The sequence below is a fragment of the Mustela nigripes genome, chromosome 3 (assembly GCF_022355385.1).
Source record: "Mustela nigripes isolate SB6536 chromosome 3, MUSNIG.SB6536, whole genome shotgun sequence".
Classification (NCBI taxonomy): Eukaryota; Metazoa; Chordata; class Mammalia; order Carnivora; family Mustelidae; genus Mustela; species Mustela nigripes.
In genome coordinates this window covers 69,472,874-69,497,120 of record NC_081559.1, presented here as the reverse complement: position 1 = coordinate 69,497,120, position 24,247 = coordinate 69,472,874, and the positions used below count along the sequence as shown (strand labels likewise).

The following is a 24,247-nucleotide window of genomic DNA, read 5'->3' as shown; positions in this document are numbered from 1 at the left end:
TTAGCATTCCCTCTGCCTCTAGCTCGTAATAAATCGCTGGGTGAGGTAGCAAGCTAAACGGTCCCAACTTTACCTCCTGCGCCCCCCACCGGCTCCTCTGGAATCAGATCCTTCCAAAAGGGCTAGGACCAGCCTGAAAGGCCTCTGAAGTCTGAGGACCACTGGGTTTGGGGAAGTCACCTCTGCCTAGGGCCAGGCCAGACCAAGCCAGTTTCCCCGTGTGACAGACCCAGGCACATGCCTACTACTTCCGAGTCCTGTGCTCTAGACTCACAGTGTCCCTGCTCCCTAAAATAACCCTGAGGAAGCAACATCCCAGTTTCATAGTACAGATCTTTCCCAGACATTCCAGAAAAGTGAGAAAATACCTAAGCATTTTAAAGCAGCACCTTTGTCCACTCTGCATTCTCTGTGAGCTAAGCTTTCAAAGGAATTCTATGTGAGAAACACCCTGGGCAAGGGCATGCGGGAACTTCGGCGGCTTATGGACGTGTTCTAGATCTTGAGTGTGGTGGTGGTCTCATGACTGTATCCTTTTCAATACCTGTAGAACTTTACACTAAAGTAGTGACTTGATTATTATGGAAATTATACCTCAAATGCCCTAACTTAAGAAGAAAAAAATCTTTGTCAATATAAACGGAGGGAATTATTTTCTAAAACTTGGGTGAATTTAAAACACATGCAACTGACCCTTTTTGCTAGAGACAATTTTCCCCTTGCTCCAGGTTAGCTCCAAAAGATAGGAGAGAGAAGCTGTTCTTCAGAACACATTCTGGAGTATGAATCCTTGTAGTATCTAGCAGAATCTCAAAATTCCCTTCTTGTTTTGAGCCATCCAACCCTGGCTCTTTTGGTGACCACCAGATTGTGGTCTGAGTTTTTAGAGACTTTTATCAGGGACTGACTCTTCCTGCATTAAAAATGAATGTAATTGGGGCGCCTGGGTGGCTCAGTGGGTTAAGCCGCTGCCTTCGGCTCGGGTCATGATCTTAGAGTCCTGGGATCGAGTCCCGCATCGGGCTCTCTGCTCAGCGGAGAGCCTGCTTCCCTCTCTCTCTCTCTCTGGCTGCCTCTCCGTCTACTTGTGATTTCTCTCTGTCAAATTAATAAATAAAATCTTAAAAAAAAAAAATGAATGTAATTTATTGCTGCATCTGTTCCCAAATGTCTGGGTCTTAAAAAGAATGACATCGGATCTAAAACTTGTGGAGAATTTACAACCATTGCCAAGAACCTCAGTAACAAGCTCGCAGTACTCTAGCTGTCCCCTCTGAGTGTTGTGTTATATGATTTTAATTCAAGAGATGACTGTAAGTCTGCATGGTTTCCTTTCAGGCCAATACGGAAAAGCCTACCTTGAATAAGTCAGAACAGGCTGGGAGAAATGCTCTTCTCTCTGACATCAGCAAAGGGAAGAAACTGAAGAAGACAGTCACCAATGACAGGAGTGCGCCAATATTGGACAGTAAGTGAAAAAAGCTGTTTTCCATGGAGATAAGTGATTTATGGCCTAACAATCAGCCTTACCCTTCTAAATAGTGTTTTGTTTTGGGTTTGTTTGTTTGTTTTTGGTGGGTTCTTTTTTTTTTTTTTTTTTTTTTTTGGTTACAACAGCTGCAAAGCTAGCAAAATAAGGGACTGTATCACTCATTGTGGCCACAGCTCCGGCTTGGGTTCCCTCTAATGCTGCAGGAAGCCAGTATAATAATTCTTTGTCCAAGACACACACAGCAGCGATTCTCTGAATTATTCACCACACTTTCTGGAAGTTAACCCGTTACTCTTTGCACCACAGATCCAAAGGCTGCATGAAATATGGAAAGAGCCCCAGCCTTGGAATCAACAGGTGTAGGTCCAAGTTCTGCCACATCCATCCCTTAACCATCTCCACACCTTATTGTCCTCAGGTGTAAAATGGAGATAATGGCTGTTCTGCTGCCCTCACAGTTTGCTGTGAGCAGCAGACGAGACAATGCGAAAGTATTCTGTGGGCTGGGATGTGTCATTCAAGTGTAAGATGTGATTTTCAGGAGCTGGGAGAGAGAGAGAAAATGAGATCACAACTTTGCTTATCTACCCATCGTAAGTTGGAGGAACTTTCTAGAACAAGCCAGGGGATGTAGAATCAAGCAGGTACCCACAACACAGAACTCCTGTTAACATTCACCACAGAATGAAAATGTATCCATGACTTGAATCTACTGGTAGTTAATAACGAGGCCTTGAAACTGTCTCCACACATTCCTAGACCCTTCCACTGCCGGCTACCCATATCCTACACCCAGATCCCATTTGGACTCAACAGGAAATAGCCTGACTTTCCAAAAATCACCCCAGGGAGCTTTGTAGAGGGTGACCAGTGGATGCAGGATTTTGGCCAAGTCGAGGAGTAGAAGTGTTTAGGAAGAATTTCTAGGAAAATTCTCTTAGTAGAGAAGAAAGAAGGCTCAGAGTTAGGTGAGAACATTAGTGGGAGGAAAATGGAAAAGAGGAAGACCAAGACAAAGGCTTTTGCACATTGCTCTGCTGTGTCAGGTTGTGTGGTGCAGGGGAGAGAGTACACCATTCTCCAGAAGAAATTATGAGGAGTTTTAACCTTGACTGCACACAGTTACCTCTTTGTCAAAATGTCCATGAGGGGCGCTGGGTGGCTCAGTCGTTAGACATCTGCCTTGGGCTCAGGTTATGGTCCCGGGGTCCTGGGATGGAGCCCCACATTGGGCCCCCTGCTCAGGGGGAGCCTGCTTGCCCACCTCCTCTCCCCCTGCTTGTGTTCCCTCTCTCGCTCTTTCTCTTGTCAAACATCTTTTAAAAAGCTTATGAAACTGATCGGGTTCTTTTATAATCCCTTAATCCTCCTGATTGGTGTCACAAAATTCTCCCTAAGGGGAGCCCAGCACCACTTACCTCTGGGGAGCCTTGGTCCAAAGCTGTTGACTCCCGGTGCAAGGTATGGAGCCAGAGGTGCTCCACACACTGCTGATGTCGGGGACACAGTTCAGTCGTCCTTTCCCCCAGGAGGGGGAGCCGGAGGCTCAAGAGAGGTAGATGTGAATTCCCCACTGATACTGAAGAACACTGGACAGTCTGTGGCCTGTTCCTGAATCCACTATTAGAAACTCACTGTATTCGTCAAGGTCCCCTTCGCCTACCATTCAATGGAAAGAAATATTAGCTCTTCTCCCTTCCAGCAGTTCAGTGATGTTTATGAACATGCTTTGCTTCATGGACACAAGATGCAACCCAGCTCATGCCCTGTTGTCCGTGCACTTAGTGGACACTGGCACCGTGGCCATGGGCTCTGTAAGTGGCATGGTCCACCCATAGCTTTACATTTGTTTGCAGCTGAAGCCTCCCTGGGTTCTATGTCAAAATGTTGACCGTGGTTATGCGGGATAAAGCTTTTACTTCAGCCTTGTCCTGCAGTGTGATTCCTAAGGAAGTGATCAGGAGCCAGTGAGAGATCATCAACTACTTTAGCTTTTCTCTCTGAAAGATGCTCCAAAGTTTCGGGTTAAGAACACTGATGAATCATGTCTGATAGTGCATCAGTCTCTTTGAATGTACGCCGCCATGTAAAGGTATCCTATTTAAATGCAGCATTCCAAAATGTATCATTAATTAATGAGTAATATTTGAGTGTCAAGAGCATATTATTATTATCAGTAATAATTAAAATTAGTAAAAAAAAATTGTGATTTCGTAACAGGAGCCATTTTGCATATGCTTCTGGAAATTGTTATTGTAATTTGATTTGTTAGGTGAGGTGATCCTTGTCAGTTCATGATCAGGTTATTTCTTCTATCAGCAGATCTCCCAAAGGTATCCCAGAAAGCTCCACCCCTAAAAAAAGTGCAGAGTTAACACAGGCTTAGGATCGGTCTAATCGAGAAGAAAAGAAAACACAAATGAATAAAAGTAGGACTCAGCATAGATTAGTGAGAGATTTAACACAGGTTTTTTTCAAAATTAAGGATGCTGTGATGCATTTATATGCTAAAACATGTTAAAATCTTAAAGAAATTAATGTTTTACAAAAAGCATAAATTTACCAAAATTCACTCATGAAGCTTCAACGAGCAAGGGGAAGTTGAACACTTTTTCTAGCTTTCTCTCTAAAAAGCTTTAGAGCCAGATGACTTTATCAGTGAATTCTTCCAGATTTTAAGAAACAGCTTATTCAAAGGCTATACAAATCATTCCCAAACATAGGAAGAGAGGAAAAGCTATCTGATTGATATAATGGGATTCACATGGCCCTAACCTCAAACTTGACCAAGGCAGCACAAACACAAAAAGAAAGCTATCTATCAGTGTCCCAGGGGACCTGTGGCAATGTCTGGAGGCATTTTTAGTTGTCATAACTTAGCCAAGGTGGGGTTCCTACTGACATCTAGTGGGTGAAGGCCAGGCATGCTGGAAACATTCTACAGAGAATAAGACAGCCACCCACAAACAAAGAACTATCTGCTCTAAAGTGCCAGTAGTTCCCAGGTTAAAGGCGTGCTCATTAAAAGCAAACTATGGTTGCCTGTAGCAATATTAATAATTTATATCATATGGATGTCCAGTCATCAAAGTAATTGCTTATATAAACTAGAACAAAAATAAGATACAAGAGGAAGCAAAACCTTTATTATTTGGAGACCCTATGTCTAGTAGAAAATCCGAGATAATAGTTTTTTAATAAATTTTAATTTAGAAAATATTAGCAGAATGGTTTATTAGATGTCAAATGAAATTTTCTTTCTTTTAAGGATTTTTTTTTTTTTTTTTAATTTGACAGAGTGAGAGAGATCACAACTAGGCAGAACAGCAGGCAGGGAGAGATGGGGAAGCCTGCTCCCTGCTGAGCAGAGATCCCAATGCGGGACTCGATCCCAGGGCCCTGAGATTATGACCTGAGCTGAAGGCAGAGGCTTAACCCACTGAACCACCCAGGTGCCCCAAAATTTTCTGATGCCAATGATAACCAATTACAAAAGGGGCAAACACCCCTTTCACAGTTTCAACAAACAAAAATGTATCAAAGTAACCTTAACAAGAAGCATATGTGACCCATATCAGGAAAAATTATAAAACTTAACTGAATGTAGCAGAAGACATGGGAGAGTATACCATGTTTCCATATAGTCTAAATATCATAAAAGTGTTAGTCCTCCCTTATTTATTTGTAGATTTCATACTGCCTGTCAAAGACTCTAGAAGGTTTTCCAGGGATAAAACTTTAAACAATGTTAAACCTCATAAATACAAATATACATACATACATATATCATAAATTGTATGAGACAATTCTTTAAAAAGGGTTATAGTCATGGCTCTCATATAGATATAAAACAAACATATGTCAAATATTTTATTTAAGTCATTAACTACTGAGGGAAGTAGTATACTGTTACCAGTGCAAAGGAGAGTTCAAAGTACCACATACATCAGAGCTGAAATGAATTTATAGATAGGTAAACCTGTGTGAAGTCAATTGCATGCCGCTGAACACAACTATTTTACATTTCTATGGACAATAAGTTTCTGCAACTTAACAGAGTTGTAAAATATGTCACAGACAAGGGAAATAACCTGAAAGTCTAGACAGGATACTTAGTAATCTTCTTTTTACTTTCTTTTCCTTTCTTTCTTTTTTTTCTTTCTTTACATTGTTTTCTATTTACCATTTCAGGATCCTCCACAGGCTTGGGGAAGTAAATACAAAATAAAACAAATTCTTTGTACCATCTTCAACTGCAGGGAGTTTTTAAAATGTTCAAGCCTACTGTTGGGCTTTATGCTATTAGAAAATTGAAATCAAACCATAAGGTCATCAAATAAGTAAATGGTCAAAAGAACCACAATATATTCATGCCCTACAACACAATGTGGTCCCTTAAACTCATGTTTTCAAAGAGTATTTGATGACATGGGAATGCTAACAATAAAGTGTTAAGTGAAAAGAGCAGGCTAAAAGCTGTTTAGTGAATTTGGTCTTAATTTTGAGAAAAAATAAAATGAAAAAGTACTAGCAGGAAAAAATATCCAAAGTAGTGTATAAATTTCCAAAATTACGGGATATTTTATTTTCTTCCCTTTTTTTTATAATTCTCCTTTTTACCACCTTTTATTATATCTCCCCCTCCTTTGGGACTTGCTTTCTTTGAAGATTCTTTTATTTGCCAAATCTTAGGATACAGGTAATAACTCATACAGCAGCTAGCCAAGCAGGGAGCATGGGGGCAAGGCATCATCTATCACTAATTCTCCTGCTGTGGGGCCTGGGACAGCCCTGGAGTGAAAAGCAAAACCCTTCCTTTTCTGACCAGGGGTAGGGTGAATTGTTAAAATACTGCTTTTTCATGAAATCCCAGGAGTCCCACACAGGCCCAGTTGGAGCCAGCTCCCTGTTTGACCCGCATTGTTTATTGTGTACTTGGGCTCAGGCTGTACTCTGGTGCTGTTTTCATACACAGTGAAGAGAGTGTTTCCTTCCTTCTGCAGAACCTAAAGGAGCTGGTGCTGGTGGCGGTGGTGGTGGCGGTGGCGGCGGCGGCGGCGGCAGTTTTGGGGGGGGTGCCCCACCTGGCTTGGGAGGACTGTTTCAGGCTGGGATGCCGAAGCTGAGATCCACAGCCAACAGGGATGGTGGTAAGCAGAGTTTCTTTGTCTCTTAGCAACAAGGTGAGGCCAGTTCCATGGTTTGGAGGCTTGGCATCCCCTCGAAGGCACTGTGCCCTTTAAAACATTTTAGATCGCTTGAAATGTAACATTGTTTTATAAGAAAGACTCTATTTAGCATCTCTCTCTTTTTTTTTTTCCTTAAATCAAAATCAGACCACTCCATGGAGCTGTTAAATATTTGCCCTGTGTCCTCGGGGTAACTTGTACTTTTTTGTTCTTTTCTAAAGGGTGAGCTAGAGTGGGAAGGAAAAGGAGGAGCAAATGGAACTGGCCACTGCTGGAAGGGCTGCCTGGTGACCTGGCAAATTCACCTTTTCTCTGTGAGGCAGCTTGACCCAGCTATTGTATGGAAAATACCTGTGAGCCACTTTCCAAAACACCGTGGAGCATGTTATACGGAATGTAATTACATGTCTCACTAAATCTAGAAAGGTGTTTTGCATGACAGACTTCTGGCATTTGAGGGCCAGTGATTCTAAATATTGTCTGCACAGGCACATGGAAACGAGTCCTGTGGGATTGTCTTGAACCTAATGGCAGAGAGAAAAATGGAACCTGGTCATGCCCAAATAAAAAACTTTACACAGTACGTGAGGCTCAATAAGTTTTACCATAAAACTTTTGGTATTAATGTTTGTTGTGTTAGAAGACTTTTATTTCTAATTCTGTGATCGTTTCGTGTGTCTCCTGGGAAAGTGTGAAATTCTCACGGTCATATAAAGACAAAAACCACTGAATCCTCACAGTTAGTTGACTATTTAGTGTTGGATGGTCAAAATCTAGAGATACTTAATATGAGAGATTCTGTCTTGCCAGACCTACATTCACATTTACATTTACTGACTTAAAACCCACCAGAAGGACTGAGGCAGCTGACAAATGAAGACATGCAGTGCTTTAACAATAGGTGAAGAAATTAAGGCAAAAGACAACTGGAAATAAATTCATAACGTGAAAAAGGAATTATGTTTGTGCACAAAATGGTGTACGAGATGTACGCATCAGCCTAGTGTACCGTCCACATAGTGACCACTGTCCGTGTGATGTACACATGGCGAATAACCCAGCTTCAATCCGATACAATTCATCACAGTTTGATGACCTAGAAATATACCACACAGTCAAGGGAAACACAGCTTTCTACTAGTACTGAAGTTGAAATAAATTCTCTCTAGAGTTCATGTTACTCCGCTGTATGAATCCATCCAAATGTCTCTCACTGCGCCTTGGGTGAAATCTGAAGTCCTCTGGGGGCGCCTGGGGGCACTCAGTCCTTTAAGTGTCTGCCTTTGGCTCAAGTCAGGATCCCAGAGTCCTGGCTCCTGTCTCAGCTAGAAGTCTGCTTCTCCCTCTCTCTTGGCTCCTTCTCTGGCCCCCCGCCATGTTCTCTCTCTCACACACTCTCTTTCTCTCGAATAAATAAATAAATAGTCTTTAAAAAAAAAAAAAAAAGTCTGAAGTCCTCTGCTTTATAAGGAGACCTGGCCCTTGCTGGCCACTCAGGGTCCGCTTGTAGCTTCTCCAGCTCACCGTGCCAAGCGCACAGACCTCAGTTTTTCAACTTGAAGCTCATTCCCACTCCAGGGCCTTTGTACCTGCTGGCCCTCTGCCTAAAGCACCTTATCCCTATCTTTCTACAGCTCACCTCAGCTCAAATGTCTTATCTTCGGAAAAGCCATCCCCAGCCAGCCACCCTATCTATCTGGTCTCCCCATCTCAACGTATTTCAGCTTCTTTTTAGTACTTAACAACTATCTGCAAATGTTTATATGTTTGCCGGTTTATTATCTCTCCCAAAAGAATGTAAGCCACAGGAAAGCGGGATTTTTTTATTTTGTATATTCTTCTGGGGTTAGCATCTAGAATAATGGCTGGTATATAGTGGTACTCAATTAATATTTGGTACCTTAATTAACTCACAGTTGAAGTGGTAGAAGTTTCCAGTGTCATCATTTTTTGAGAATTACCTTAGGTTCCAAGAGATTCTGGAGTGGTGATTTGAATTTTTCCAAAACTTTGGTTCCTTCTGTTGAACAAAAGCAGTTTAATATTAATACATAATAGGGTTGTTCTGTTCTGCCAGTGTTGACGTGGAAGGTGATTCAGTGAGGAAAAGAACTTGTGTAGTTTGCCTGCTTCTTTGCAGATTAAGACCAACCACCGGTGTCAAGTCTTTCAATCAAACTCTGACCATTTCTTTTTCCTTTGTTAGTTCTTTCTTATTTCAGTTAACGATTCTTCCATGACATTTTTCCACCTTCTCTTGGGAAATTTATTCAAAGGGACTGGGTAAGCCCTCCCCAGTGAAGAGTTACCTTGAGATAACTAACTTTTCACCTATCATGGCTATGTTATTTTTTCGAACCTGAGAGGTACAGCAGGGGGACAGGGATGTTTGATAGGGAGGAAAGAAAATCATTAGCAGAAATCCCACGTGCCAACACCATCTACCCTTTTCTTCTCATGTTGAATGGGGAGCTCTCCTGAACCACTGACAACTTAATCCTGGTTCTTGTCCACACCTAATGCCAAGAGGGCTCTCCGGCATTTTTTTGCCAGCCAACAGGCTGTAGGACCTGGAACTAGCAGGTGCACAGGGATCTGTGATCTGTTCTTCTGTCCCCTGGAAGGACCACTAGAACCTGATTTATATAAATAATAGCTATATTCTTTAGAGCATCTAGGAAAGGACTTCTGAGAATATACTCTAGTTCTCTGATTCCTTTGAGAGGGGGTCCTAATTTTCTAACTGGATTTTTTTTCCTGTTCTTCAGATTCTGGAGGAAGCCGACCCCCAATTTTGCCACCAGGAGGAAGAGCCACATCTGCTAAGCCTTTCTCACCCCCAAGTGGCCCAGGGAGGTTTCCTGTGCCTTCTCCCGGCCACAGAAGTGGTCCCCCAGAGCCTCAGAGGAGTCGAATGCCTCCCCCGAGGCCCGACATGGGCTCAAAGCCTGATAGCATTCCCCCTCCAGTTCCCAATACACCAAGACCCATTCAATCAAGTCTGCACAACCGGGGCTCCCTACCAGTGCCTGGGGCCCCCCGGCAGCCCAGTCCTGGGCCCACCCCTCCCCCCTTCCCTGGAAACCGAGGTGCTGCTTTTGGAGGAGGCTCCGTCCGCCAGACACCCTCCAGCTCCTCCTCGCCGTTCTCCAACAGGCCTCCCCTGCCCCCGACCCCCAGCAGGGCCTTGGAGGACAAACCGCCCCCTCCACCTCCTCCAGTGGGCAACAGACCCTCCATCCACAGGGAAGCGGTCCCACCGCCTCCCCCTCAGAACAGCAAGCCCCCCGTGCCTTCTACCCCGAGGCCTTCCTCCTCCTCACAGGCCCCACCTCCACCGCCGCCACCAAGCAGGCCCGGCCCTCCTCCCCTGCCTCCAGGTTCCAGTGGCACTGATGAAACCCCAAGACTCCCACAGAGGAATTTGTCCCTTACGCCGTCTACAACCCCCTTACCTTCACCAGGACGATCAGGCCCTCTTCCTCCCCCGCCCAGTGAGAGACCTCCTCCTCCGGTGAGGGACCCACCGGGCAGATCAGGTATGTCACACGGGGGTGGAGTATGTCTTTCTACAGCCCAGCCTGTTCCCGTGTCACTAATCATCGTATAAGCAAAGGGAGCTTGACAGAAGCTTAAGTAAACTCTCAGACTGCTCTAATCTTGAGTGACACTTAGCGTGGCTGACTTCACCCTGACCTCCTGTGAGCCTCTGAGGAAAGTGGGATTACAATTTCTGTCTGCATTTTAGAGATGAAGGGACTTTTTTTTTTTTTTTTTTGAGAGAGAGGGAGAGAAATTATGAGTAAGTGGGGCGGGGAAGAGCAGAGCGAGAGGGAGAAGCAGACTCCCCACTGAACAAGGAGCCCCACTGTGGGACTCGATCCCAGGACCCTGGAATCACGACCTGAGCCGAAGGCAGACGCTTAACCTACTGAGCCACCCAGACACCCTGACTAACTTATAAGGCAAATGATCACCAGCTAGTTAATAAGAAGAGACCAGAACTTTGACCTCCAGTTCTCAAATGTGCTCGCCACGCTACTGCCCTGACTTCCCTAAAGTGAGTATCAGCTGTCTTAATTGGGGAACTAAATTCATGTCTCCTGTAAGAGCATCCATTATTCCAACAAGAAGGGTAACTATCTAAGAGCCAATGAACTTTTCTTGTACTGCTCTCTCCATCTGTCAAGCTTTGAGGCCATGTCCCTAATCATTAAAGACAAGTGTTAGAGCCCATTTTGCTGTTTGTTAACAGCTTTGGCACATAAATCCCTTGGAGAAGCAGATAAAGGTAAAGGCCTTGGGGGCAGCTGGGTGGCTCAGTGGGTTAAGCATCTGCCTTCAGCTCGGGTCATGATCTCAGGGTCCTGGGATTGAGCCCCGCATCGGGCTCTCTGCTCAGCAGGATGCCTGCCTTTTCTTCTCCCACTCCCCCTGCTGTGTTCCCCCCCACATTGTGTCTCTGTCAAATAGATAAATAAAATGTTTTTTAAAATTAAAAAAAAAAAAAAGGTACAGGCCTTTTGTTCCTGAAAATGCTCATAAGAACAACTCAAGAGCTGCGTGCTGTTTCATGGACTGAAGGCTCTGCTGCGCCCCACCCCCCGGGCTGAGAAAGCTGGGTCGAAGAGAAGAATTTTGAGACTTTATGAAATGCAATGAAGTGAGAATTCCCTAGAACTTGTACTCTCTCCTAATTATAATAGGTGCTTTTTATTTCACAGTGGTTATTGATAGGTATAGTAGAACCATCTATGTTCTTAATTTAACCTTATTATTGTTATATAAGATGCCTGGAAATGGGGTGTCTTTTTCTTTAGGAGAAGCTAACCTTTTGCCCTGTGACCACAAGAACCTAATAAACACAACTTTTTTTTTTTAACATTTTATTTATTTATTTGACAGAGAGAGGGAACACAAGCAGTGAGAGGGGCAGAGGGAGAAGCAGGCTCCCCACTGAGCAAGGAGCCCGATGCGGGGCTTGATCCCAGGACCCTGAGATCATGACCTGAGTTGGTTAAGCAGACGCTTAACCAACTGAGCCACACAGGCGCCCCTAAACACCACTCTTTACATCAGTAGTCCTCAAAGGTGACCATGGGCTAGAATCTCCTGGAGAGCTTTAAAAACCGTGCTGGGTCCCTTCCCCAGGGTTTCTGGTTTCATTGCTCTGGGTTACACACTGGGCATCAAGATATCTGGAGGCTCCCCAGTGATTATAATGTGCTGCAAAGTTTGAGAAGCACTACTTCAAACTGCTCTGGCCTCAGACAATAGGCAACAAATATAAAAAGCTAGTACCAGTCATTTCAATCCAATCCCTACACATCATGGCATCTCATTAAGTAGTCTTTAGAGAACAAACGGAAACAGATAGATGAATGAAATGCAGTATTTTCTTCTTATCCAACAGCTAGTGGTATTCCCCCAAAGTGACTAAGCAGCAGTTTGCATGGTTCTACCAAATGGACAAGTCAACAGATTAAATCTTCCCCAAAATAGGACAGGCTGTGACATATAGTTATAATGTTATTTATTTCGATTGTATAAGTCATGTTCGTTTATTATGGAAAATACAGAAAAGTATAAAGAAAACAAAAATGATCTATAATCCTACCACCACCACCCAGAAATAATCATAACATTTTTTATTATCCTTTCAGCTTTTTTAAAATGTATGTTTTGAGCCTGACTGGCTCAGTCGGTAGAGTATGCAATTCCTGATCTTGGGGTCATGAGGTCAAGCCCCACTTGGGCATAGAGCTCACTTTAAAAAAAAAAAAGAAAAAAGAAATGACAAATAAAAAAAAAAAAGGGAAAAAAACAAGTAAAACGTGTGTGTGTTTATATATTCGTATATATATAAACATATTTATGTTTACAAAATCAGTATCACAGTATACATACTGTTTGGTTATTTGCTTTTTATTTATCAATGTCATTAACATCTTCTGATAGGATTATAAACTATTCTTGTACAGCCTGACTTCTAATGACTGCATAATATTAGATTCTACACATTTACCTTGATTTATTCATTCAAACCATCTCTAGATTTTTACTGTTGCAGATAATGCAAGGAATATATTCTTGTAGCTAAATATTTTTGCACATTTCTATGTATTTCCTTTGGAATAATTCCTCAAAATGGAGTATTTTGGTAAGCAGGTATGCATAGTAATCTATAAATTTCATAGGTACTTCCAAACTGACCTCTAGAAAATTCCTACCAACTTTCATTCCCACAGGATCTTATGAGAGGTCATCAAGGGCCATCTGTATTTTGAGAGGAGGCCTGGCTTTATTGCTAGGAGTGTGGGCTTTAGAATTTGACATATTTGGAGTCTTGACAAAACCTGACTTGAGGTTTTTACACTTCCAACACCAGCAGCCTCTTCCGTGTCCCTTCACCTCTCAGGGTTGCTGTAAGAATTAAGCGAGACAAGTGCGTATAGTGGTTATCTTAATTCCTAGCATGTAACAGCATTCAATAAATGATAGTTTGTTGCTATTATTACAAGAAGTTGAAATCTGAGGGTGCCTGGGTGGCTCAGTCAGTTCAGCATCTGTTTCTTGCTTGCGGCTTAGGTCATGTTCTCAGGCTTGTGAGATCGAGCCCCGCGCTGGGCTTCCTGCTCAGTGGGGGAATGTGCTTGAGATTCTCCCTCTCCCTTTCCCCTTAGAGAGTTCTGCCAACTCTCTGTCTCAAAAGAAAAAAAAAGTGTAATCTGCTTTCTTATCTATTATGCTTGCCTAGGTTTGGAGCAGGGGTCCTGGAAGGTTCGAGAGTTAGGAGCATGAACATTTACTTGAAGAGAGAGAGAGAAAGAGAGAACAAGTCGATCAGGCCCCATAATACTGGAAGTCTAGTTCGCGTTTGGTGACAGCTGTGCGCCGGTAGTACCAGTGAAATTAACCCACAGCATGTGAGATACTTTCCCCCCAGTAAATCAGCTCCTCCTGAATGGGAGCCCAGCAATGGCAAACAGATGGGGCAATAAATAAACCCTACCAGGAGAAGCACTGAAGACTCCTTGAGAGACCAACCAACCAGGGCCGGACATGCCTCCATCAGCTGTCTGGGCCAAGACTGCCAGGCAGGGATACATGCAATGGGTGGGTTGTTCAGTTTAAGGTCCTTTAGGTGGATTCTGAATCTGTAGTTAATAAAAGACATTTATATTTATAGTACCATAAGATGTTGTATTTACGTAAAATGTCAGCATCTTGCAAGAGAAGCACACTGCTGAAGACCAGGAATAATTACTAAGGCCATTTTGATTTGCATGGGAAGATTCAAGTTCTTTTTTTTTTTTTTTTAATTTACTTATAATCTAAATAGCCTCTGAATTTGGAAGATGGGACAAGGAGGACAGGTTTCTTTTGTATTATCAAAAAGAATTTCCTTTTTTTTAGGAACTTAAACATTTCCGATTATACCATACCATTGCAATTTTTTTAAATGGTTCCAGAGACTTAAATTGTACTTTTTATTTGCTTTTTCACTACTTATTCCTGGCAAGAGTGCTGTGAGATGACTCTCTGGTACTCTTTTGTATATAGAGAGTTTCATTCCATGTGGTAACCAGCTTGTTCGGGGTCAGGATCAGAGTACACAGCCGTGCACACTGACTAATCCGCCTCCCCAAAGAGGAAGAACCAAGAAGGAACTCCTGCCAATCTCAGCACGATTGATAGTGGGTTTCCTGATGCTGCTTCTGCCTAGAAACAGATCACATGCATCACAGAAGCATGCTTGTGTAATTAGCAATACTACCGTGCATTTAAAGAGCCTAGTCCTTCTGAAGACCTAAAATAACTTCATAACTAGCTTCTTCCTTTTTTAAAAAATTCTTTTTCTAAATGGCATTTATTCCTAAGTATCATATCACAGTAATTCAGTAGCTAATTAAGAAGATTATAAAATGTTTTTAAAAGGATATAGTTGTCTGTATAAACAGATTATCACCCGTTCTCAACCTAACCGTATCATCTCGAATTTCAGTACAACCAAAGCCAAGAGCTATTTAGCTATCGATATCAACATGTGTACATATGTGCAGTTCTGTGTTTATCTGTACTTATTCCTTGCTTGGCCAAACCTCTTAGAAAGTTTCCACTATTTCTCCATAAGCTCTAATTACAGGGTATACATCCAGCAGGTGCTCAATAACTGCACATTGGCAGTGACATGATGATAGTAATGTAGGATGTAAGATACTGCCCTAAGTGTTCCTTTTTTTTTTTTTTTTTTTTGGTCCCAGGCCCTCTCCCACCACCCCCTCCAATAAGCAGAAATGGCAGCACATCTCGGGCCCTGCCTGCCACCCCCCAGTTGCCTTCCAGGAGTGGAGTAGATAGTCCCAGGAGTGGACCCAGGCCTCCTCTTCCTCCTGACAGGCCTGGCGCAGGGGCACCTCCCCCACCTCCACCATCAACATCGATTAGAAATGGCTTCCAAGACTCTTCAGGAGAAGGTAAGGTGGGGTCCGTCCTCTGGGGAAGGGACCTTGGGAACATTTTCAAGCTACAGGGCACCCACTAAATGTTAAATTTGTGTGCATCGTGTGTTGGCATTAACATTTCTTGTTTCTATGACCCTCGAACACTGCACTGCTCTGATCTAAGTATCTATCCATTAGAGACCGCCATGATTTCAAATTGAAAGTAGTAATCCTTCCTCCTCCACTTTTCAAAAAGGCTGATTGTTTTCCTCTCTCACTGTTGGAGTCTCATTTTAGTTAACTTTCTAGAAGATTCCAAAACCCTAAAAAAATGTCATTTTTGTCTTTTATCTTCTTATTACCTACCTTACCTGCCTTTCTCAACAGTGTGCTGGGGCAAGAGGCCTGATGATCTACAGGTATTAAGCGGCTTTCCTCCACCTTTTTTTATGAGAGGGTCCAGTTATTCCTGGGCCTGCTGGTGGGAAGAAAGGTATCTCAGACTTTAGCCTCCGGGTCCCAAGAGGGACCGGCTGGGTCCTAATCATGCTAGTTCAAGTCACTTAGATCTGTCTTTGCTTTGATTCGAAGACCAGCGTATTTCACTGGTGCGCTGATCAGTGAGTGACATTTGTTGCATTTCTGGGTTTTCTCTAAACTTCTAGGCATAAAACTAGAAGTGCTCTCTGCAGCTCTCTGTGTCCTTTCATTATGTAAGTCTTCGTAGCAGATTGTTACTGAAGATGCTGTTTGTTTCTCTCCCTCAGATGAGTGGGAAAGCAGATTCTACTTCCATCCCATTTCTGACTTGCCACCTCCAGAGCCATATGTACCAACAGCCAAAAGTTATCCCAGTAAACTGGCAAGAAGTGAATCCCGGAGTGAGTATTTCTGCAAGGGCTTCAGGTGGCTTCATTCTACTATCGCCTGGGTTATATACGAGAGAGGGTTATATAGGAAATCCAGGCCTCCTGCCTGGAGTGAGACAGAGAACCCCATATGGAGCCATCTAAATGCTGGTAAAATGTCCTTCCACAAGTGATGAGGAAAATGGGATACCCGGAATGCATATGAGAAACGATTACTTTAACATGTCATCACAAGCTCAATGTAACTTTGGTTTGCTAATAGGTTAAATTGTATTGCTTTGCTTGTTTGGACAGACTTCCCCATTTTGGCATTCCTAAGATAGGATAAATGTCTTCTACTTGTTTTGAGACTAGTCAGATGTCTTAATGATTATAACAAAAACTCACTGCAACTGCCTTGATATTTTAGATACATTATGATCAGGGGCACCTGGCTGGGTCAGTCAGTGGAACAGGCGACTCTGGATCTCAGAGTTGTGAGTCTGAGCCCCACCTAGAGTGTAGACATTACTTAAAAAAATAAAATATTAAAATAATAATAAAGTCATAAATATATTATGATTATAGATTTTAGAGCATTACATGAAATTTTTAAATATACCCATAATCTCTCCATATAATCTCCATAAAATCACCACATATATTCATTTTACCAGGTTCTCTGCTGATTTTTAAACCATATAATTCTTATTGATTTATCATTATTAAGTAGAGTGTACTTTCTTGGTGGTGGGGTTTACATAACTTTGCTTAGTAAAATATCTTCCCATTTTATCACATGATTTTTATTTTATAGTATCCCATCAAGTCAACATACAGTGATTTAGTTTACCATTATTGGACATTTAGATTTTTTCTGGGTTTTGCTAAAATATATAATGCAACCATAAAGAAGTGAATCACTTTTCCTCTATTGAAACAAAAATGGGAACAAGAGGAGGAAATAGAGAAACTGAAATTTCATGACAATAAGTGGTTAGAACAAAGAAAAAATCGGCACAAAACACACATAGATCACTGAGGAGGCTCAGATTTGTAACCGCTTTAAATTTAGAACCAAATTCCCAAACCAGAAATGGGGGGTGTGGGATTTGCACATGTCCGGTAACTGTCCCTAGCCTTGTCCTTACTCCTTAGTCCTACTCCAGAGTCTCCTGACTCTGTAGCGCCCAGTTCTTCAATCCTTTGTGGCTGGATGTTTCCCAGCCATAAATCACAGAATCATAGCTGCTTCAGTTAAGTCTGGTGAGAAGCAAAATTAGTGGCTTCAGGGAGATGAGACAGGTGGCAGTCTTAGGTCAAAGAGACAGGGATACGGGATTGCACTCTGTATCACAGCACGGGACAACACAGGAGTTTCTGTTGGGCTGTGAGGACCAGGTCACATTGTGCTCTGTGCCACTCCTAAAGAATTCAGAACATTAGAAGATGTTTTAAGAAAAATTTCCACAAACAAATGCCAGAAGGAAACAGAGTATTGCTGCTTGAAAGGAAAAGGGAAAAGTTTAATTTCTAGAGAAACTCATTTATGTAAAATACTCCATTCCTAGATGATGGCTGATTAAAAAAAAAGATAGAACTATAATAAGGTTATACAAGTGAAAGAGTGAAAAGTAAGTCTTCACATGGGACAGATAGCTTCAAGGGTGTGTGTGTGTGTGTGTGTGTGTGTGTGTGTGTGTGTGATGAAGAGGGGCTTCTGTCTCTTCCTTTTTGGGCATTAACAAATGAATTCACTTTAAGGACTTGTTCATATGGACTCTAAATATTTTTCCTGGTTTCTTAAAAGCATTCTAAATCTATTGTAAGTACTGTTTGTATATTGAAATCCGTAACAGAATCATCCCCCTCGTCTAGATTTTTAACTTCATAGCTGAACAGATTCCCTTCCCCACCCTGCTGTCTCTAAGACTAAAGGCAACTTGAGGACAGGAACTGTGCTCTCACTACTCCAAACCCCAAACCTGAAATACGGTGGGCATTTAAATATATTTCTGAAACTGATGAATTCATGTCCACTGTACCCAAAAATGTTTTTGTGGAATTGCTTTAAATATTTCTAGCGCTCTGTGTGTTTAATAGATCATCTCTGTAACAAAACTAAAGTACTGTCGAGTGGTTTTGCTCTGCTCCTGTAGCTGCCTGGGCCTCTGGGTGGGGCGCCCGCCTGACGGGGCCCCCAGGCAGCCCCAAGCCCTGCTGTCTCACTGCACCTCCGCACAGGGGAGCCTGCCTGGTGCCGACCGCTGACGGTATGTCAGTCGTGGTCAAGGCCCCACAACACATGACTGGTTTTTATCCAGATGCGTCTCTCTTTAGGTGTGGGACCAAGAAAAGATACGGTTGGGGTGGCAAGAGGAAGAGGCAAGGTAACAAGCTGACAGTGTCTTCCTCTAACTCCTCCCCTTGCTCAGAGATTTTGTTCTGTCTCGGAAATCCCTGTTGAGATGCCTCCTGATGAATCTGTCAGTGCCAGCCCACTTCTGAGTCCCCCCAGAGCAGCAGCCACAATGGACCCAATCAGCTGACATATGTCCCTGCTACATCTGCTCACAGTGTCTGAGTACCCGGCTTCATGCCTAAAACCTGTTAGAGCCTCAAAAAAAAGTGATGTGGGACAAATGAACTTAAAAAACTGTGAATGGATTTTAAACCCAGTACTTATACCCATGAATATGCTTAGTTTTTAAAAGAATACTATCAACAGAGCAGAGAGACAACACACGAAATGGAATAAAATATTTGCAAGTCATATATCTGATCAAAAAGTTATATCCAGAATATATAAAGAATTCCTGTGATTCAACAACAAAAACCCAATTTTTAAAATGGGTTGATTACTTGCATAGACGTTTCTCTGAGGAAGATATCCATATTGCCAAAAAGGCATATGAAAAGATGCTCACTATCACTGATCATTAAGGATCAGTAGAACTGATCACATAGAACTACAGTGAAATAGTGTCACAGCCATTAGGACGGTTAGTCTCAAAAAAGCGTTATTGAGAAATTAGAAGATACCTAAATGTCTGAAAAAAGGAATTGATTAGATAAATATAGCATACTTATGTAACAGATAATTTTATGTATCAACAGTAACAGCTCTGAAAAATATTCAGACTGACAATACATGATCCTATTTGGGGAAGAAAAAAGGGGAGCTATTTATATATAGAAGATAAATGGAAAGTATTTACATCATGTTTTTGGTTAGCTCTGAGTGGTACAGGCATTGGTGAGTTTCTGTTTTGTTTTAGCTCATCCATATATATTTTTTAAGATTTTATTAATTTATTTGACAGACAAGAGATCATAAGTAGGCAGAGAGGCAGGCAGAGAGAGAGGGAGGGAAGCAGGCTCCCCGCTGAGCAGAGAGCCCGATGCAGGGTTTGATCCCAGGACCCTGAGATCATGACTGGAGCCGAAGGCAGAGGCTTTCACCCACTAAGCCACCCAGGCGCGCACCCCCCCCATCCATATTTTCTAAATCTGTAATAAACACGTACTATGTGGTAAGAGGAAAACTAATTTTTTTTTTAATTTTCTTAACTTTGGATAAGTACTTGGGATCCAGTGGTGGGTCATCCGCCTCTAGAAATGTTCAGTGAGATCCTTCCTCGCTTGCCTTCATTTCTTAATTCTCACCCACGTGTGCCTGTTCTTCACAGCCTTGGTCATAGAGGGTGACATAGTGGGTACTTTTGTGACCATCCTTTAGTTTGTACAGTGAGCTTTCTATAAAAGCTTTCTAACCAAATTCATATTTTGTCTATTTTTTTCATCAAGGTGGATCCAACCGAAGAGAAAGGGGTGCCCCACCACTTCCTCCCATCCCAAGGTGATCTTTGCCTGCTCTTCTCCAGCCGAGCCCGAGAGCTCCTTCTGTTGTTGTTCTCCAAGGGTGCAAACCCTCCTCCCCTTGTCTTCACTTGTCCCCTTCATACTGGCAGTAGGGAAAGGGAGGGTGATGTGGGAATATGTGTGCAGGGGGTGGGAATGCAGTAAAGAAACGCACCTAGCTTTTTAGATTGTGTATATTCTCAAAGCTCGTGCTTGCTTCAGCTACAGCCTGGCTACAGTGCTGGCTGCTTAGGGGTCAGGAGGCTTTCGTGGCAAGGTGGCAGACATGCATTGTGTCCTAGCTTTCAACCAACCAAGTTCAAACATTCAGTGCTAATTTGCTACAGACTCTAACATTAAAGTCCTGAGAGCTATTTGCTTCCATGACTTTTTTGCATGCTTGGCTTTCTGTCTGATTCCAGGAACCACAGTCCACCTAAGAAAGTTGCAGCACTCAGGGCTCACATAAAATTTTTCAGGTACAGGATGTCCAATCTTTGGCAGTCTGAGATAAGCTCTAGGACAGAGCTGTCCAACAGAAATACAATGTGAGCCACATATAACGGTGTTTGAATTTCTAGTAGCTATCTTAAAAAAGGAAAATAGGTGAAATTAATTTTAATATATTTTATTTAACCCTAACACCCAAATTATTACCATTTCAGCCTGCAATCAGCATAACAATTATTAATGAGCTATTTCACATTCTGTTTTGGTACCAAGTCTTCAAAATCCCATGTGTATCCTACATTGATTGAGAGCACATTCCCCATTCAGACTAGTCGCATCTCAAGGGTTCGACAGTCCTGTGTGGCTGGTGGCTACCATGTTCGGGCAGCACGGGTCTAGAAGATGTGGACTAGTGCAAAATCTCTTGTTTCAAAAACAAAAAAGGCGAGATGAATTTTAGCAATTCAAAAAGTAACTAAAAATCAAGTTAGGACCAAACACCTTGTTCAACAGATAGCTTGACCTTCGATTTTGTTGCCCTATTTCCCGTCTTTCCTTGATGTGTATATCTAGGTGTTGCTTGACAGTACCAAGGTCAGAAACTGATCTAACAGGGTTTACAGTCACGTGGAATAAAGCCATTAGAAGGAAACCGAAAGCCAGCCGAGGCTTGGGGCCCCAGAGCCCGCAGCCTTGAGCTAACTGTCCATTGGACCCCTGCCTTGCCTTCATTTCCTCTGCTGCCCAGCATGCATCTCTGAGCGGGGGAGTCTCGCAGGCTCTGTAACTGTGGGGGAAAGTCAGGAAAAGGTAGCCAGTTGGAAATGTGGAAGGAAGCAAGCAGGTTTGAGTTGATGCGCGAAACTCTAAACATCTAAATCTGGTGTTTAAGGGGGTTGAGAGAGATTGCTACTACAAATTGAAGAGAATTTGTTTGGACTCCATTGGGAGAATCCCTTGCCTTGGATCTATGCAAATCAAGCTCCGTGAAAGGACCATAGGAATGAGCCAGGCTTGCCCTTTTATTTGTATGATTTTGTTTACAAAACTTTACTGGGACTTTTAAATCTAGCTATAGATTTGGGGGGAAATTTTTCCATTTTATATGGTTTTATATGGTTGATTATGTTTAAAATTACCATTACTTATTTTTTAAAAGCACACAGCCACATATGTATATGTATACTTAAACTTTGTGTCATGGTTTCAGTGTATTGTTCATGTATTACCAGGAGATGCTAACAAGAAATCAATCCAAAGAAAAATTTGAAAGAAGGATTCCTATTTATAGAATAAATAATTGTTTCATTTATATAAAGGCAAAAGAACTTAGAGTTCTAATAAATGGGATATCTAATAAATTATGAAGTTGCCCATTTGGATATATTGTATTTTTATAACTTTCCTTGCCAAAGTTCTGGGCTTACTTAGTATGTTAGAGAACTTGGTTTTTCCCCCTCTCCTCTATCATTCATCTGTCTTTCATATAGTTATTGGGGGCCCTTTGCCCAAAGGGAATCAAGAAATATAAAGGTATAACAAACTTGGCTAAGTATTTTCCAAAAAGAATTTTTCAGGTTTTATAGCAGCATCATTTTATTTGGGATTCTTTGAGCAGATATGACTGGTTGTTACAAATCTCTATGATAAAGCCTAATAAGCCACCTCACAAAAGATGCAATCTGGCCTTCCCAGCAAATAATGGCAGAGAAGTCTTATCCAAAGAATTTGGATATGAATTTTGTGAGGGCTAGTAAGCATGGCCAGTTTCTTTGTACATCCCAGCTTTGTAGGTATTATCCTAAAGTCTGAAACAGTCATAGCTCAAAGTTGCTGTTCATCCAGGAGAGAGAAGTTTTAGGATGTAATTAAGTCAGTGTTTCATTAATACACCTATACCCTTTCTTTGAAAGTTGGCAACCTAATTGCATCCAAAACTGAATAATTTCTATGCTAAAATCTTCAACTATGGCAAATCACAAAAATGAATATTTTCTTCCTGAAATCAGGGCTTACATTTGGGGTTTTCTTCCATAATATTTCCTGATAAATGTATTCAAGATGCAATACAGTATTTTAACATTCACATATCATTTTATATTGAAATGTGTTACAGTATTAAAATTCAGTGTTCCATATTTATTTCACTATGCATTTTATTTAGTAGAAACCAAGAGAAATGTTTAATCCAATGGTGCCTTACTTTGTGATTTGAAAGAAACCGACTTTTTATGTCTAAGCAGCAGATTATTTGCATATTTGTAAAAACTTAGGCCTTTATATTTTAACTTGTAATACCAATTTTGTTATTTTAGTAGCAGAAATGGGATGGTTGTTAAAGCACCCAACATTTTTTGGCACAAAATTAATTTTTCCCTGTTTGTAGTAAGGGACAATAAAAGAAAACAAATGTTTTTCATACCACTGCACTATGTAAACATGCACATTTTGGAATCTATATCATCAGGACAGTTTAAATGGTGGGGTAGAGACTACCCTAGACATCTGTGTCTTTGTAAGTTAGCCAGACAATAAATAAAAGCAGAGTGATAAGAGTGTCAACTGGTGGTTTTTATTTAAGTATTATCTAGTAAATGCAAATGAAAAGGAAAGTGTCTGTTTTCTGTTTTCTACTCTGGTAAAGAAAGACAAGCTCTGGGGCACCTGGGTGGCTCAGTGGGTTAAGCCTCTGCCTTCGGCTCAGGTCATGACCCGGGGTCCTGGGGTCGAGCCCCACATTGGGCTCTCTGCTTGGCAGGGAGCCTGCTTCCTCCTCTCTCTCTGCCTGCCTCTCTGCCTACTTGTGATCTCTGTCTGTCAAATAAATAAAACCTTTAAAAAAAAAAAAAAAGAAAGAAAGACAAGCTCACAGCAAAGAAAAAGAGGAGGAGGTGGCAGCAGTCCATGGTGAGGGTTCCTCACACCCACTTTCTAGTCCTTTATTTGTTTTTCCTGAGAACCTGCATCCTAGTCAGAGTCTGCTGTCTGTTTCCTTGAGGCAGATGCTTCTACTCTAAGGTAAAGATGGATGGTGGGAACAATGGGCAAGAAAACTTCCAGGATGAGCACTGACACTGATAAATACAGGAAAGGCCAATGGGAATGTAGGAGGCCTGATAATTTTTTAAATGATCTGTTGTACATGCTGGAATATGTACATACCTTTTTTTTTAAGACTTTATTTATTTATTTATTTATTTTAAAGATTTATTTACCTATTTATTTGACAGAGATCACAAGTAGGCAGAGAGGCAGGCAGAGAGAGAGGAGGAAGCAGGCTCCCTGCTGAGCAGAGAGCCCGATGTGGGACTCGATCCAAGGACCCTGAGATCATGACCTGAGCCGAAGGCAGTGGCTTAACCCACTGAGCCACCCAGGCACCCAAGATTTTATTTATTTATTTGACAGAGATCACAAGTAAACAGAGAGGCAGGCAGAGAGAGAGAGAGAGTAACAGGCTACCACTGAGCAGAGAACCTGATGTGGGGCTTGATACAAAGACCCAGGACCCTGGGATCATGACCTGAGCTGAAGGCAGAGGCTTTAACCCACTGAGCCACCCAGGCGCCCCTGTGTACATATCTTAATACAGCATACGGGTTAAGAGATTAGGAAGACCTGCCCCCACCTCTTACCAAGTTGCAAACTTCTCTGAGCTTCAGTTTCCTTATCTGCAAGGTAAGTAACTATCTCACAACATTAACAAATACATTAAATGAGATAATGCAACAAATGGCCAACAGACACGTGAAAATTGCTCCACATCACTCGGCATCAGGGAAACACAAATCAAAACCACAGTGAGATACCACCTCACACCCATCAGAATGGCTGAAATTAACCAGTCAGGAAATGACAGGTGCCGATGAGGATGTGGAGAAAGGGGAACCCTCCTACACTTTTGGTGGGAATGCAAGCTGGTGCAGCCACTCTGAAACAGTATGGAGGTTCCTCATAAAGTTG

The 24,247-nt window shown here is 42.1% G+C and overlaps 1 protein-coding gene across 3 annotated transcripts in view; it reads left to right on the top strand.

Annotated features, from left to right (window-relative positions):
• LOC132013848 (WAS/WASL-interacting protein family member 1) overlaps nucleotides 1-22,846 on the top strand; it is a 115,485-nt gene extending 92,639 nt beyond the window's left edge. For all 3 annotated transcript variants that reach the window (XM_059394195.1, XM_059394197.1, XM_059394196.1), the window contains exons 3-8: nucleotides 1,339-1,468; nucleotides 6,496-6,642; nucleotides 9,450-10,220; nucleotides 14,946-15,158; nucleotides 15,893-16,006; nucleotides 19,781-22,846. In XM_059394195.1, coding sequence (XP_059250178.1) covers nucleotides 1,339-1,468; nucleotides 6,496-6,642; nucleotides 9,450-10,220; nucleotides 14,946-15,158; nucleotides 15,893-16,006; nucleotides 19,781-19,836 — 1,431 coding nt within the window. In that variant the 3' untranslated portion in view covers nucleotides 19,837-22,846. The remainder of the gene's footprint in view (nucleotides 1-1,338; nucleotides 1,469-6,495; nucleotides 6,643-9,449; nucleotides 10,221-14,945; nucleotides 15,159-15,892; nucleotides 16,007-19,780) is intronic.
• The last annotated feature ends 1,401 nt before the right edge of the window (nucleotides 22,847-24,247 follow it).